Source organism: Cololabis saira, chromosome 19 (assembly GCF_033807715.1).
Source record: "Cololabis saira isolate AMF1-May2022 chromosome 19, fColSai1.1, whole genome shotgun sequence".
NCBI lineage: Eukaryota > Metazoa > Chordata > Actinopteri > Beloniformes > Belonidae > Cololabis > Cololabis saira.
In genome coordinates this window covers 11229856-11246552 of record NC_084605.1, presented here as the reverse complement: position 1 = coordinate 11246552, position 16697 = coordinate 11229856, and the positions used below count along the sequence as shown (strand labels likewise).

The 16697-nt window shown below is 36.6% G+C and overlaps 1 protein-coding gene across 2 annotated transcripts; it reads right to left on the bottom strand.

Annotated features, from left to right (window-relative positions):
• Nucleotides 1-512: 512 nt before the first annotated feature.
• On the bottom strand, nt 513-16490 carry prodh2 (proline dehydrogenase 2). 2 transcript variants are annotated; one of them, XM_061708464.1, is made up of 11 exons: nt 16421-16490; nt 13840-14235; nt 12817-13007; nt 10106-10232; nt 9663-9734; nt 9480-9560; nt 7146-7289; nt 6855-7021; nt 3022-3132; nt 1534-1622; nt 513-1354 (listed from the first exon to the last, which is right to left on the bottom strand). In XM_061708464.1, exons 2-11 carry the CDS (start codon nt 14068-14070, stop codon nt 1173-1175), a joined length of 1395 nt encoding a protein of 464 aa, XP_061564448.1. In that variant the 5' UTR covers nt 14071-14235; nt 16421-16490; the 3' UTR covers nt 513-1172. The 2 variants fall into 2 exon arrangements, with proteins under 2 accessions (XP_061564448.1, XP_061564449.1); XM_061708465.1 differs by lacking the exons at nt 3022-3132; nt 16421-16490 and having other exon boundaries at nt 13840-14401.
• Nucleotides 16491-16697: the final 207 nt, after the last annotated feature.

Sequence of the window (16697 nt, the reverse complement as noted above, 5' to 3'; positions counted from 1 at the left end):
TATTTGAGAAGAATTGAGAAGTGTGAGTAGCAGCTACGTGCTTTAAATTAAAAGCATGTAACTGATGATCAGCAGGTGAAATCACTTAACTATATAAGAAGCTTGGAGAGTTTTTTTATGTGTATGTTAACACAGGGCCAAGGAGGACAAAGATCAGCAACAATCTTAGAAAAGCCTTTGTTGCTAGTTGCTGATCTGGGAGAACGTGAGGTTTATTTTAGAAATTTGACACCCATTGTTTTTGCAGTTAAAAGTGGAAAACAGAGTCGCCAATACTCTTGTCTGGCAACTCAACTTCAAGGTTCGTGACAGTACATTTAGAAAAAAAATACTCAAGTATGGTTTGCATAGGCAGGTTCCAAGGAGGAAAACTCTTCTTTCTAAAATAATAAAAAACAGGTTTCTAAGACTGAAGTCAGCCAACATCCGTAGTTTCAAAATACATTTCAAACGTGCTGTAATGCCATTTATTTGAAAATATAAAGGGCCTTTTTGATCAATAACATTTATTTTAAGGAGTATCTTCAGAGTATAGTTTGTCAGAAATTAAAGGAAGGTGCAGAACAACCTTTACAACTATTATACTATTATTACTACTATAATAAAGGAACTGGATCATAAATTATGCCAGCATATTTCACAGTTTTAATTAAAGTCAAAATTAAACCATGAAACCTTTTCAGCTTTGATATAAACACCTTTTATCCTTTCATGAAATAACAGTTGCTTCTGGTTTCTGAACTGGTTTTTCAGAATGAACAGTTGTGTTTGTTGATGCACCAGAGCAGAAGATACAATCAGTAATACTTCAGCTAATTATTATAAACGGTAAAAGAGCAAAACGTTTTAATTCACAGCAACAAAAAAGCTTAAATGTGGTGTGCAGACTTCACACAACCTGCAAGACCAGCAGATCATAAATTCTTGTCACTTGAAATGAAATCATGGTTCAAGATTACTCAACAGTAGTGATGAAAAGCACTTTCTGTAATGAACATGATGTATGGACATTCTTCACCATCATCTGGCAGTCATAGCTAGCTTTTAATGCACATATTTATAAATGTAAGGCCGCATAGATCAGATCAGCGGTTCCCATGTGGCCTTCTTTTTTCTATCTTTTGTGCAGAGTTGTTCCTTGTCCTCTGTCCACCTGCACAGGTGATCTGTTATTAGCTGCCACGCTTCAGAATCAGTCCCAATCTCTGCTTGAGCTCTTTCCTCAATAGATCCCTCTCTTTGCGGATTCCCTGCAACACTGTGCGATTCTCTTCAGCCCGGCGCACCAGGTAGGGGAGTGTGTCGTCCACTGAGCCGTAAGGCACTGACTTGTATACGGCGTAGCCTTGCTTCGCTGGAGTGAAGAGGAAGATGATGACAATCAGTTTTGTGGAAATCATTTGAATTGGAGCGATGAGGGTTTCTCTCATCTAATAACACAAAGGTTCAGTCGCTACATCAGACGTGTGTGTGTGTAAGGTCAGGCTGTCATTTAATAAGAAAAGACAGCAGCAGAATGACAGTTCATCTCACCCAGTGTGAGGGAGACGTGATCACACATCCCGAAAAGCTGCCCAAAACACACGGAGCCTCCATCTCTGTCTATATCCAGCTCTTCCATCCTGGAGATAAAATCCACAATACTCACATCACAACACTGGTACAAATATTGCGCTTGATCTACTTTAAAAAATGAAGGCAACTTTTTCCATGAGATTATTATGTAGATCAAGAAAGACTAGTCTTTGTATAAACTACTTAATTTTTTGTATGTAAATAATACATTTTGCAAGTACATTCAACTTAATTGTGTTAAGTTTACTTTATTTATCAAAATTAAGTTGACTTTACTTGCAAATTAATCAGTTCCCACTCCCAGAAAACCCATTACACAATAGAAGAAGAAACTTATTGCAGAGTCCGACTGAACTTATTGCACGGATGTCCACATTATTGCACTGACCTACAGATTATTGCAAAGCCCGACTAATCATATTGCACAAATGTCCACATTATTGCACTAACCTATACAAAAAGAAACCTACACATTATTGCAAAGCCCGACTAAACATATTGCACAAATATCCACATTATTGCACTGACCCACACAGATAGATAGATATTTTTTACTGTGGTGTTCTACTTAAACAAATAAACCATGTTTCATCTAAACGTTGGTCAATCTGCCCAATAGGTTAAAATTGTTAAAGGAAAAGTAAATACAACAAGATCATTGCTTGTTGTTTGTGTGTAAATGAAAAGATTGCCTTACAGAAATACTGCTGGTTAAGGAAAAAATGCACAATGTCTTGTTTTTTGAACAAATGCAGATTAGTTCAAAACTAGATGTATTCATGTAAAGCAACAAACTTCATTTTTAATTGTTAATATCACAGGTTTAAATATGTTATATTTACATGCGCTTAGATTTATTTTTTGCAGTGAAGGCAGTACAACCCTGTCTGGCCTTTTTTTTCTTTCCAGCAAATAGTGCGGCACTACACTACCCAGAAATCGGTCTGTACAAAAATGTAAACAGCAACAAAAAACCTGATGCTTTATATATTAATACTGCTTATAATTATATATGATTGCTTGTTACTATATATTACATGCTATTACTGTTCTCTAACTAATTTCACCATTACATAGTGAAACTAATAGAACTGATGGTAAATTGGTCACATGGGGATATGAGTCCCAAAAGTAAGATCAGACTAGAGAGAAAATTATTATTATTTCAACATTTCTTCATGCCTAATATGAGATCATTTGACTAGATTTAGGGGTATTAGGCTTAGTCCTGTTTTTCCAGTGCAGGTAAATCCAGCCTAAGATGAGGTGTTATACACCATAATAAATAACATGTTTTAAAAGACCAAACTCAAACCATCTTTTCTTTAAATCATTTATACATGATTTAAAGAAAAGAAAAGAAGAAAAAAAAGATGTATCTGGTGTTTGCTGTTGTTTTGCATAGTTTGCATAGTTAAAAACAGGCCTGACACTTTTAGCTCTAACCGTTTGGCAGCTCGTTTCACCGACTCCTCGTTGTGACTGGCCACTATGATCCTGTAGTTCTCTGGTTTCTGTGAAATAGCTTTCAGCATCTCATCCAGGGAGCCATTATAACTGCAAAGACAAGACAACAACAAAAGTGCCAGGTTACAGTTGTCTGAAATGTATAGAGAGCAGTTGAATTGTTGAAGAAACCGTCATTTGATGAGTACGGAAGAGTATTAGGGCCACTTAAAAAAAATAAAAAGAATTCTGAGAAAAAAGTCAGAACTCTGAGAAAAAAGTCAGAATTCTGACTTTAATCTCAGAATTCTGAGAAAAAAGTCAGAATTCTGAGAAAAAAGTCAGAATTCTGACTTTAATCTCAGAATTCTGAGAAAAAAGTCAGAATTCTGACTTTAATCTCAGAATTCTCAGAAAAAAGTCAGAATTCTGACTTTTTTCAGACTTTTTTCTCAGAATTCTGACTTTAATCTCAGAATTCTGAGAAAAAAGTCAGAATTCTAGGCCACTAAAAAAAAAATAATAATAATTCTGAGAAAAAAGTCAGAATTCTGAGAAAAAAGTCAGAATTCTCACTTTAATCTCAGAATTCTGAGAAAAAAGTCAGAATCCATCCATTATCTATACCCGCTTTATCCCTTGCGGGGTCACGGGGGTCTTCTGGAGCCTATCCCAGCTCATTACAGGTGAGAGGCAGGAGTTACACCCTGGACAGGTCGCCAGTCCATCACAGGGCCACATATAAACACACAAACCATGCTCACAACAACACTCACACTCACACCTACGGGCAATTTAGAATCACCAATTAACCTAGCGTGCATGTTTTTGGACTGTGGGAGGAAGCCGGAGTACCCGGAGAGAACCCACGCAAGCACGGGGAGAACATGCAAACTCCACACAGAAAGGCCCCTGCCGGGCCTGGGAGTCGAACCGGGAACCTTCTTGCTGTGAGGCAACAGTGCTAACCACTAAAAAAAAAAAAAAGTTTCTCAGAATTCTGAGATTAAAGTCAGAATTCTGACTTTTTTCTCAGAATTCTGAGATTAAAGTCAGAATTCTGACTTTTTTCTCAGAATTCTGAGATTAAAGTCAGAATTCTGACTTTTTTCTCAGAATTTTTTTTATTTTTTTCAAGTGGCCCTAATACTCTTCCGTAGATGAGCTCTGGGCATGTAAAATAAATTAAAAATAAAGAGACAAATAAACCTCAAGTGATTTACTATATTAGGAACATCGCTTGAACCCTCACAGGAGCCTCTTGCATTCCCAAGATATCAGCAAGCATTTATAGAAAGTTACTTATATACAGTGTGAAGAGAGATAGTCCAATAAAACAAATCCAAGATTACAGAAGATGGTTTACTCAGTTGTAGTTTAGTTGAAAATTAGATATTTTCAATAGAAGTGTCTTTGCTAAGGTACAAATAATCTTTTGAATCCGTTTTTTCTCCGGATGAAGGGTTTTAAATGTTAGATTCAGAGGTAGAAATATAACAGCAACTTGATACAGTTATATCAAATTGTCTTCTTTTGGATCTGCTTGACTATGATTTGATTTTATATAAGCTTTTATAAGTTAAGCTATGATTGTGTTTTTTGTCGTTATTTTGGATGAGATGAATAGGAGTGGTGAAGGATGTAGGGCAGGTGAAAATGAAAGATGTTTTGAGCATTTCGTCCCTCCTCCTTCATCCTGGAGATCCCTGGATGAGCTTGTAGCTCTGACAGGAGACGGCTGCAGCATCATGTTTTTTGAGAGATGGCGGCAGGAGCATGCTCCAGACTGCTGCATCACTCTGCATGGATTTAAGAAGATCTAGATCAGGAGTGTCAAATGTTCGGCCCGCGGGCCGTGTTCGGCCCGAGAGAGATTTTCATGCGGCCCGTGAGAAGTTTCCAACGCAAAAAAACGAAATGTTAATTTACTAAAAAGGAAGGCATAAATAATTGCCATGAATCGCAGCATATCCGATAATATATTTCTTCTACAAATCCATCATTATTCCACAAATAGAGCAGTTTTCGACATTTTTTTTAGTTTTCTAGGATGCATTTGCTGATTTTATTTCTTTGTAGACTGTCGTTTATTTTTATTAACTGACTACTATTATATATTTTCGCAGGAAAAATTTCACTGCTAAAAAAGATGATAGAAGATATTTATTCTGAGAATTTCAGTTTTGAATACGAGGATAGTGACAAAGTAAAACAGTTAAAAGAGAAGTGCTGATTTTTTCGGCACACTGGCGTAAATATCCACGGCAATTTTTAAAAATAAATACACTTAATTGTACTGGAAAAATCTCTAAATAACAAAGAAACACTCTCGGATGTAATAAGAAAGATTTAGCTTTTAATTAAATTTCCTATAAAAAAGCGAAATATTAAAAAAAACATACTTGTTTCTGTTTATCTTTGTAAAATGATATTAAAAGTATCTTACATAATTTGAAAAAAAAAAAAAACGAGAAATTTCAAGAAAAGATCCTGAAGAAATATATTTTACATAATTAGAGTGTAAACAAAGTGCATATTTCCTTTAAAATTAACTAAGCTGATATTGGATTAGATAACAATAGTAAAAAATAAAGAATTAGAAAAAAGATTTTTCGCACCGTTTTTGTTATTTTCAGCGTGCGGCCCGCAAGAAAAAAATTGGTCAAATCCGGCCCGCCAAGCAAAATGAGTTTGACACCCCTGATCTAGATGGACAAGACACTTCATATAGTTAACAACAGATGGTTCAATTTTTAATATGTGACAGTGAACAAGCACCTCTGCACCCGGGATGCTGAAGTGTTGGCTCTGTGTTTCCATCCCTGCTGTTCTCTGAGAGAGGTCCACTAATGCTGCATGTGACAGCTGTTGCCAGGCAACAAAGCCCAATGCAATCATGATGAACTTTAATTTAAACTGCAACAATATAATTTCCCTTTGGGGATTATTAAAGTATTATCCAATCTGAAGGTGAACCCAGATGAATCTGATAGGATGTGATTAATGACAGGTGTGTTGTACCCAGTACTCGAGTTGTAAAAAGAAATCAGGGGGGATGGTGGATTTTATCATATGGGGACAGATAATTTGTGCTGATTACAAATAATATAATATATTACAAATAATAGCACTGACCAAAACACCTGCAGAAATACTGCAGGAATGACATAGCAGCAGTTAAATGCAGCCTTCTGTAAGCTTTAAATATCCACTGGGCTTACATCAAATACATCAAAACACAACAATTAAAAACAGTTTTCTGAACTTATCAATATGACTTTGTCCTTCACAGGATAAGTAAAATGGATCACTGCAAAAACTCTAAATCTTAACAAGAATATTGTATATAATAATGTCTTATTTCTAGTTAAAATGTCTCATTTTAGTAAAAAAATCTCATTACACTTAAAACAAGACTCATCACTGGAAAAAACAACAATTTTCACCTGTTTCAAGTAGATTTTCACTTAAAATAAGTAGAAAAATCTGCATGTGGAACAAGATTGTATTGCTTGTAATTAGAAGATAAATTTTGTCCCATTGGCAGATTTTTCCTATTTATTTCAAGTGAAAATTTACTTGAAACAGGTGAAAATTGTCAAATAAGTTATTTTTCTGGTGTTATTTTTCTGGTGATGACTCTAAATGTTGAAATAGCAGTAAAACCACATTCATTGATGAAATGACATAAGGGATGGAAAGGGGGGGTGGCAGTTTTACAGGGGGGATGATTTGGACCGTTTTTATTTCAGGGGGGATGATTTGGACCGTTTTTATTTCAGGGGGGGATGCCATCCCCCCTCATCCCCCCTCAACTCCAGTACTGGTTGTACCTGTCATTTGTGTCCTCCCAGCTCTGGTGGACGGGGTCCTCACGAGCCTCCTCCTCCGCCAGTCTTCTCTCTTTGTCCATGTAGGCTCCTCGTACGAGCTTAACTCCCAGACAGAAACCTTCGCTCTCGGACAGACGTAGAGCTCCCAGCAGGAGAGACCGGGACTCCTGGGTGACACCGACACGCAGACAGAGAAGCGTGTGATTTCTTCCTCTCATTAACAGGTAAATGGTAAAGATAAATACGCTCTGATACATGTTTATAAAAATACAATAAAATGTAGATAATTGCCTTCAAATAACACTGATACGTGTTCCAGATCCAGACACCGTCCTTGTTGAACTTCTTCATCATCGCCATGGTAACAAGAGAAAGGCCGGGGTTCATGTAGGTGTACTCTGCATCAACCAGGAGTCTGACTTTTTTTTCACTCGCCTGTGAAAGTCGATAAAACGTTGTTTTTTTTTCATTTATCATTTACATTATTACTTAAATAAAAAGAAAAATGTTAAGAGAAATCTTGTATGCAATAAAATTTTAATGCATATATGCAAAATAAAGAAAAGCATATACAGTATTAGATTGATTATACTGGGGATTTTTTTCGGGAAATAAAGGGAATAGAAATATGCTGAGGATTTTTTTTTAATTTAATGAATACATGTTTGAATTATTAAAATTACTTTTTTTTCAAAATAACTGTTTGCATTTTTTAAAATATATTATAAAATTGTTTCACTATTTGTTAAAAAAAATGAATTAAATTTGTTTAGTAAGGCTGACCCTTCAGAGGATTTTTCAACTGATTCTGAACAGAAGGTTAAGATGTTTGCCTTGTTCCCCATTTTAGTTTAGGTATACTGTAGGGGACAGGTAAAAGCACCTGTAGATGAGTCCGCAAGCAGGTGAAGAATAACATCATGGATGGGAATACGTCAAAGTTTGAGTCTATGTGAGGATGCAGAGCATTGAACCGAAACATTTACATGTTTGTGATGAACCTCAGTGGTCCATGGTAGATTTGATTCAAAATGTGTAAGTATTGCACTGATGCATGTATTTAATCACAGTTTTGTAAGCCATATAAGATGATTGGATAAAATCATCTGTTACCTTTAAGGCTGCTGTAGTTAATCTGGCCTTTTCTGAATCTTAAACAAGGGTTTCAAGAACCTTAACATGAAGAGACAACTTTTAATTGAGCTATTTGTGTATGCAGGGTTGCCTGCTTTAAAGAAGTGAAGAAGAAAGGCAGACTCAGCAGGTTCCTGATGAGCAACTCTGAGAAACGTAACACAACCAGAGGCAATGATTCAAACATGAAACCAACACAGCAGCCTCTGACAACGAAAGTCAAAAGCTCCTTGTCATTAATAGTTTTCTAAAATGTAAACTGAAGTTTCTTTAAAGAGAATTTTCTCAAATCAACTATGTATTTGTTCTGCAGAGACATAACAACCAGTCTGACTTTTGATTTCTGATTTCTTTTCCCAGTTAGGTTGCACTCATCAAGTAAAGAGAACAAAAGAAAAGTCAGCCAGGCCTTGCCTTTAACTGTATTTTAGAGAGAGGCTGTTTGGCAGCAGTTCATGCAACAACCAAGTGTGATCACTTGTGTAAGTATCACCTGTGTCGTGGTTTGGTTTGTTTTTGTCTTAGTGATCTTGTATGAGATATTGACTGAATTCAGTGTTTGAAATACAAAGCTGCACCCATTGCATGTCCTTTTTTGAGTTTTGTGGCCCATAGAGCCGTTGTTTATCTCTGGTTTCTGTAGCGCAGACGAACAGGTGGTAATAGAAATAGAAATAAGGGACGCCCCGATTTCAGCAGCGCAGGAGCCAAAAAAAAAGCCCCAAAACTTCTAAACTGAATAAAAATGTGTTTATTTTATATGAAAAAACAAAATGCTTTGATTTAAAGTTTAAAGTGCTTTAATAGCATTGAACTTGCATGACTGTACAGACAACCATACTAGTAACTGAAATAGCCTCCTATGCTACTGTATGTCCACATCAGCCAAGATGTAATATAGCCTACAGGTGAAGAATATGGTGTAAAAGTTAATTTATTTCAATAATTCAACTAGAATATGGTGTAAAAGTTAATTTATTTCAATAATTCAACTAGAATATGGTGTAAAAGTTAATTTATTTCAATAATTCAACTAGAATATGGTGTAAAAGTTAACTTATTTCAATAATTCAACTAGAATATGGTGTAAAAGTTAATTTATTTCAATAATTCAACTAGAATATGGTGTAAAAGTTAATTTATTTCAATAATTCAACTAGAATATGGTGTAAAAGTTAACTTATTTTAATAATTCAACCAGAATATGGTGTAAAAGTTAATGAAAATACGGTATTGCGTCCCGTATTAGTTCAATACGGGACGCAACATTTTTTTCTCAAATAATGGACAATTCCGTATTTTACGGGACGGGTGGCAACCCTAGACTAGCGTCCTATCCTGTTCCCATTCATACACCTGGGTGGAGTGAGGAAAGCCGAGCATCTTTCCCAAGGATGCACAAAGTGACGCCAGTTCGAATCAACGACCTTCGGATCATGAGCCCAAAGCCCCAACCACTAGGCCACTCCGTTCCCTGATCTGTGTTCATACCGTTGCTACTTTGTTGAGTCTTCTCAAACCACACAGGAGATGGGCTGTGTCCTTTTCATCTAAGCCGCTGAAGGTGATCGGCTGAAAGTGACAGTTTCAGGTAAGTAACTTAACATCACAATCATCACAAATGTGAAAATGTGAAGGATGATATGGATTATATTTACTGCTTTGTGGACTTACTTCTCCATCCAGCGCCCTCACCAGAAGACTCAGATCGTACGGTTGCTGGGCAATGAGGGTTGTAAGTTTCACCTTTAACAAAAGTGTATATTCTAGTAGTACACAAGTTCATCAATAGGTCAAAACGTAGCGATATCTTGAGAAAATTTGGGCAGGTGAAGGGGGAATTGGGACTGAGCAATCAGAACTGGAGCGACTGTTGACACAGCAAATATAAATGTGTATATTCTTATCTTGTTTTCCCCCCCAACATGCATTAACATTCAATATGCTTGTCTGAGTCCCAGAAACTTAAATATTCAGACAGCCAACCAAACAAATTGATACATTTCATTGAATGAAATATCCGTTATCAAACACCCCTGGGTGGAGAAGAGAAGAGAGAGAGTGAATTTTTGACAGATTCATCCTCATGAACGCTGTGCTGGAGGGGGGAGCCTTACACACAGCTCTGGGCTGAGCAGGGCCGTGATCTTCAGCTGCACCATCGGGTCTTTGCTCCAAGCGTTGCAGTGGGACATCCGCACACATTCCAGCATGGTCTCCATGTTCTCCTCATATCTTTTCTCTCTGCAACGTGAGGTCAGGGAGCAGAGGTGTCAAAAGTATTCACATTCATTACTCAGGTAGAAGTATAGATACTAGAGTTTAAAAATACTCCTGTAGAAGTTGAAGTATCATCTCAAGTTTTATCTCTCGAGTAAAAGTATAAAAGTACTGGTTTCAAAACTACTTAAAGTATAAAAAAGCCATTAAGGACAAAAGCCATTGAAAATGAATGCATCTTAGTATAATGCAAATATATTAAAGAACCATATATGTGTACTATTGAGCATTAACATGTGTTTCAGAGAGCAGGAGATATGATGACTAGTTGCCTATAAGTATTGTAATGGTGAAAAAAGTCAAACTTCAGAGGCATGTTATCATTTATACTAACCTTTATTGGAATGTACATCCAAGTTTAGTTGCAGGAATCTGAGGGAACGGATGTGATGTAAGAACAAAACTGGACAAGAACATCTGAAACAACCACAACCAAATTCACTCTATCCAGATGGAGCAATTTAACTGGATAGTTTTTTTTTAAAGGCCAAAATGAAATAGAGTAACGAGGCTGTTTTTAAAATGTAAGGAGTAAAAAGTACAGATAATTGCGTGAAAATGTAAGGAGTAAAAGTAAAAAGTCGTCTGAAAAATAATTACTCCAGTGAAGTATAGATAACCAAAGTTTCTACTTAAGTAAGGTAACGAAGTATTTGTACTTTGTTACTTGACACCTCTGTCAGGGAGGGACTTTAGGCTTGAACAACCCTCTAACTGTGACACAGTCACGTTGAGAGAAATGTGTGTTGAAGAAAACTAAACCTGATTTTGATTCCAGTCTGGCCATATTGTGACCTAACATGAACCCCCCCTTTTCTTTTTTTTCTGTTTTTGCCTATAGAGGGCAACATTCCTGTGTTTCAATTGTAAAGTGTTTCTTAAAATAAATATTTTAATCAAAAACATCCCCCAGTTGTTCCTTTAACAATCAATATTTTATGTCCACAAATAAATTGGGTCATTTTATTTATTTTTCTGTTTCTTTTTTTTTGTAGAAGTTTTCATTTTTTAATTGTATAATTTTTTTTATTAGCATTTGGATTATGGTGTGGTGCAGAGGGCGCATAGATATATGTCGACATACTATCCTGCATGTACAGTATGTAACACATGTAGGACAGTGGCCCTCAGGACCGAGAACGCTGGCTTTAAACATCAAATTTGCCAAAGTAGTATTACTTTTAACCCTTGTACTGTCTTTGGGTCAAAATGACCTAATTCTCCTGTCCTTCTTTCCTCCTGCTCTCTTCTTCCTTCTCCCTTCCTCCTTTCTCATTTCCTTCCTTCTTTCCTCCCTTCCTTCCTTCTTTCTTTTCTTCCCTCGTATATTATTTCCTTCCTTTCTCCCTTCCTTCCTTCCTTCTTTCCTTCCTTCCTTCCTTCCTTCCTTCCTTCCTTCCTTCCTTCCTTCCTTCCTTCCTTCCTTTCTCCCTTCCTTCCTCCTTTCCTCCCTTCCTTCTTTCCTCCCTTCCTTCCTTCCTTCCTTCCTTCCTTCCTTCCTTCCTTCTTTTTTCCCCTTCCTTCTTTCCTTCCTTCCTTCTTTTCTCCCTTCCTTCTTTCTTTCCTCCCTTCTTTCCTTCCTTCTTTTCTCCCTTCCTTCCTTCCTTCCTTCCTTCCTTCTTTCCTCCATTCCTTCCTTCTTTCCTCCCTTCCTTCTTTCCTTCCTTCCTTCTTTTCTCCCTTCCTTCCTTCCTTCCTTCTTTCCTCCATTCCTTCCTTCTTTCCTCCCTTCCTTCTTTCCTTCCTTCCTTCTTTTCTCCCTTCCTTCTTTCCTTCCTCCCTTCTTTTCTCCCTTCTTTCCTTCTTTCCTCCCTTCCTTCCTTCTTTTCTCCCTTCCTTTTCTTTCTCCCTTCCTTCCTTCTTTTCTCCCTTCTTCCTTCTTTCCTTCCTTCCCTCCTCCCTTCCTTCCTTCTTTCCTTCCTTCCTTCCTTCCTTCCTTCTTTTTCTCCCTCCTTCCTTCCTTCCTTCCTTCTTACCTCCCTTCCTTCTTTTCTCCCTTCCTTCCTTCTTTCCTTCCTTCTTTCCTTCCTCCCTTCCTTCTTTCCTCCCTTCCCTCTTTCCTTCCTTCCTTCTTTTCTACCTTCCTTTCTTCTTTTCTCCATTCCTTCCTTCTTTTCTCCCTTCCTTCCTTCCTTCTTTCTTTTTTCCCCTTCCTTCCTTCTTTCCTCCCTTATTTTCTCCCTTCTTTCCTTCTTTCCTCCTCTCTTTTCTCCCTTCCTTCCTTCTTTTCTCCCTTCCTTCTTTTCTCCCTTCCTTTTCTTTCTTCCTTCCTTCCTTCCTTCCTTCTTTCCTCCCTTCCTCCTTCCTAGACCTGAAGACAGCACAAGGGTTAAAATATTCCTCCAACGTATGACCTAGTTTCATATGACTACAAAAGATAGACCTTAGTAGAGGATTACAGACAGAAGATTTTAGTTGCAAACATGTTTAACTTTGGAAAAGGAGACTATGTATGAATCTAAGGAAGACTCTTTGAGGACAGCTGGAGAACCCTCTGTGTATTTTATAAGTTAAAATAAAGTGAAGGATGAATGAATCTGAGCCCTACCCAGTACTCTCTCCGAGGTCTTCCTCTATAGGGACAGCCAGCATCGGCCTCAGTCCTAGGAAACTCATCTTCCCCATGGACTGAGAGATCTCCACCTCAGTCTCTCCAGCTACAAACTGAGCGTAAACCGTGGGCTTCAGCAGCAGCGAGAAGCCTCGCCTTCCCAACACTTTGCGTGTTAGAGACATCAGCTGAGAAGAAGAATGTGAAACAGACTGAAACGGTGAGGAGTGCTCAAGATGAATCATTAAAACATCATAACGACCAGAGGTGGGTAGTAACGAGTTACATTTACTCCGTTACATTTACTTGAGTAAGTTTTGGGAAATTTTGTACTTTTAGGAGTAGTTTTGGATCACTATACTTTTTACTTTTACTTTATTTGTGAAGAAGAAACTGTTTCTCTTACTCCGCTACATTAGGCTACGTTGAGCTGTTACTTTTCTTTTATCCCTTTTATCCACGTACGTGTCAATCTCATGACATCACTGAGTGATTCTTTGGGAAAAAATTTTGTTTTTGCATCTTTTGTCAAATATACACAGACTCAAACACAGTTCTGCTTGCGGAGCCTGGTTAAAAAAGAAAAGTACAAAGGCTTGAAATGTTGTGCTACTTGTGCTTAATTTTTTTTTTAATTCTTTTATTCTTTTATTTATTTTATTATTTATTAAAGTACTTGAATTTACTTTAAGATTATTTTAATTTAAGCATTTTTTTATTAATTTAAATTTATTTTATTGATTTAATTTGCCTGAAGATGATTATTTTGTACTTTTGTCTGTTAGAATGGTTGTGTTAAAAAAAATAAATCAGACGTTACTCAACAGTTACTCAATACTTGAGTAGTTTTTTCACCAAGTACTTTTTTACTTTTACTCAAGTAATTATTTGGATGACTACTTTTTACTTCTACTTGAGTCATATTATTCTGAAGTAACAGTACTTTTACTTGAGTACAATTTTTGTCTACTCTACCCACCTCTGATAACGACACAACAAGGTCTTGAATTGGATTCTCACCTTTCCACAGTTGTTGACCAACACAGGGATGGAGCAAAGGCGGAAGACCCCCAGAGCACGAAGCAGCTCGCCCAGACTCTTCACCCTGAAGGCGTCGGGATCCTCAAAGGCTAAGGTCCCTGACAGAACTTCAGGTTGCTTGACTGCTATCGCCCTGGAGGCTGTAGTACCCAGAAGCCTCAGCGGTAAGATGCCGGGGAGTGATGGACGTAAACGAGAGCACAACATCATCCCAGGGATCCTAATTATAAATATATTTTTCAACTTCTACCTGGAGTCCAAATGATTGTTTGTACAAGTCTTATTTTTGTGCGTATGTTTGTGATCTGAGGCAACTACATCAGAAACAGTTCAATGAGAGTATTTAGAAGAGTTGGAGTCGTCTCAGGTTGGAACCTGTTGGAGACACATCAAGAGAAGAAGCCAAGATAACTCGGTCATCAGAGAGTAAAATAAGACATTTAACAGGACAGATATTAAATTTTTTCATTTAATTTCATTTATTCCATTCATGGTATATATTCTTTACGACGGAGTATGAGGGCCAAACTAAGACAAAAAAAATTGGAAATTACGAGAATAAAGTCATAATATAATGAGAATAAAGTCATAATAGAATAAAGTCGTAATATTATGAGAATAAAGTCGTAATATTACGAGAATAAAGTCATAAAATTACAAGAATAAAGTCGTAACATTACGAGAATAAAGTCGTAATGTTGCGAGAATAAAGTCGTAATATTATGAGAATAAAATTTATGAGAACTCTAACAGGAAGAGCTTCTTCTCCCTGTGTTAAAATGAGGAATATTGAGCATCTTGTGAAGTTATATTTATATATTTATAATATATTACGACTTTATTCTCGTAATTTTACGACTTTATTCTCGTAATTTTACGACTTTATTCTCATTACATTATGACTTTATTCTCGTAATTTCCTTTTTTTGTTTTTTTGTTTGGCCCTAATACTCCGTCGTAATTCTTAATAATGTTGTACAAAATTCCATGAAGTACACATTATCACCATGAAAGAAAAGGAGCAGGAAGAAGAAAACGTATGATACCTGCCCCTCTCTGTTAATACCATTACGTTGACTTACTGAACACCAATCTATCTATACACATATCTATAACGAGAAAACAAACAAAAATACCACTCTTCTATCTATTTTTTTCTCTTTCTCCTTCTTCTTTTTTGCAGGCACTTATCTTTTCTTTTTTTTTTAATTTTCTTAAGCTGATACAAACTAGTGCAACTTTTCAGTTCCTTGCTTTGTCCATGCCATAATTTTACACCTGGAACAGAAATACACATTTGTTTTATGTTGAGCCTTGCAAAAGTATGTTTGAAATCAAGTTTAAGTCTGTTTTCCTCATCCTCCAATTTGAACAAATTTTGTAACTGTTCTGGTAATGATCTTTTTTTTGCTTTAAACATTATATTTAAAGTTTGAAGCTCAACTATATCCAATATTTTCAATAAACCTGCCGAAATAAATAATCTGTTTGATGGTTCTCTGAAGCTGACCCTGTGAATGACTCTCACTGCTCTTTTCTGTAGCATAAACAGAGGAGAGATGTTACTTACATAGGTATTACCCCACACTTCCACACAATAATTTAGATATGGCAAGATAAGTGTACAATACAGAGTTCTTAGTGCGTTAGTATTCAAAATAAACTTAACCTTATTCAAAATATATATACTCTTCGCCACCTTGGCTTTTACATATGCTATATGGTTTTTCCATGTCAGCTTGTCGTCTAAAATAATACCCAAAAACCTAAACACAGACACTCTCAATGCTCTCTCCTGCAAATGAAAGTGCAATTTCATCCTTTTTTCGATTTGTAAAAACCATACATTTTGTTTTTTTCAGATTTAACAAAAGCTTATTTTTATCAAACCAACTTTTAAGTTTAACCATTTCATTGGTGATATTTTCAGCGATAAGCCCCAAATCATCCCCAGAACAAAAAAATTTTGTATCATCTGCAAATAAAACAAACTGTAGAGTCTTTGAAACTTCACAAATATCATTAATGTATAAAATAAAAAGTTTAGGTCCCAAAACGGATCTTTGTGGGACTCCACATACTGTCCTCAGACATTCAGATTTAGAACCCTCCAGCTGAACATATTGTTTTCTGTTTTGTAAATAACTACTTAACCAATCCAAAACAATTCCTCTCACACCATAATCATGTAGTTTTGAAATTAAAATGTCATGATTTATTGTATCAAACGCCTTTTTTAAATCGATAAAAACCCCAATTGTATATTTTTTGTTATCAAATGCTGTTGTTATTTCTTCCATTATTTTCGTTAGTGCCATTGCTGTGGATCGGTTAGTACATTAGTCATCCTTTTTTGTCCATACTCCACCTCTACATCAAGTCTCAAAAGTTTTGACAAGGTGCTGCACAATCATGCTGTCAGACAAGCAGGGAACATCACCACCTCCACCACCTCCACCACCTCCATCAACACACCGCTCCCCTTAGTAGAAGAATATAAAATGCAAGTACAAGACAAAAAAAAAACAGTGCAAGAGGAAGAGTTTTAAAAGCGCCTTACTCTGTGACATCTGAACAGGACTCAAAATACCTAAAGTGGTGTTGGAGAGTTTGAGCGTGAGGCTCACTGGTTAATGACTGACCGATAGGGTATTTGAGTAAACATGAGACTGACCCTTAGCATCAGTCTCAGTTTGAGATCAACCCATGGACAGTTGTAGACAGTACTCGAGTTGTACAAAAAAAATCAGGGGGGATGGTGATTACAAATAATATAATATATTACAAATAATAGTACTGACCAAAACACCTGCAGAAATACTGGAGGAATGACATAG

What these genes read in the sequence shown, in the direction of transcription:
- prodh2 (XM_061708464.1), bottom strand. Translation starts at nt 14,070, where the DNA reads ATGATGTTGTGCTCTCGTTTACGTCCATCACTCCCCGGCATCTTACCG. An exon ending in TGGTCAACAACTGTGGAAAG is followed by an intron (nt 13,008 to 13,839) that starts GTGAGAATCCAA and finishes TCTTCTTCTCAG; the next exon opens with CTGATGTCTCTAACACGCAA. An exon ending in TGGGAGGACACAAATGACAG is followed by an intron (nt 3,133 to 6,854) that starts GTACAACCAGTA and finishes TTGTCTTTGCAG; the next exon opens with TTATAATGGCTCCCTGGATG.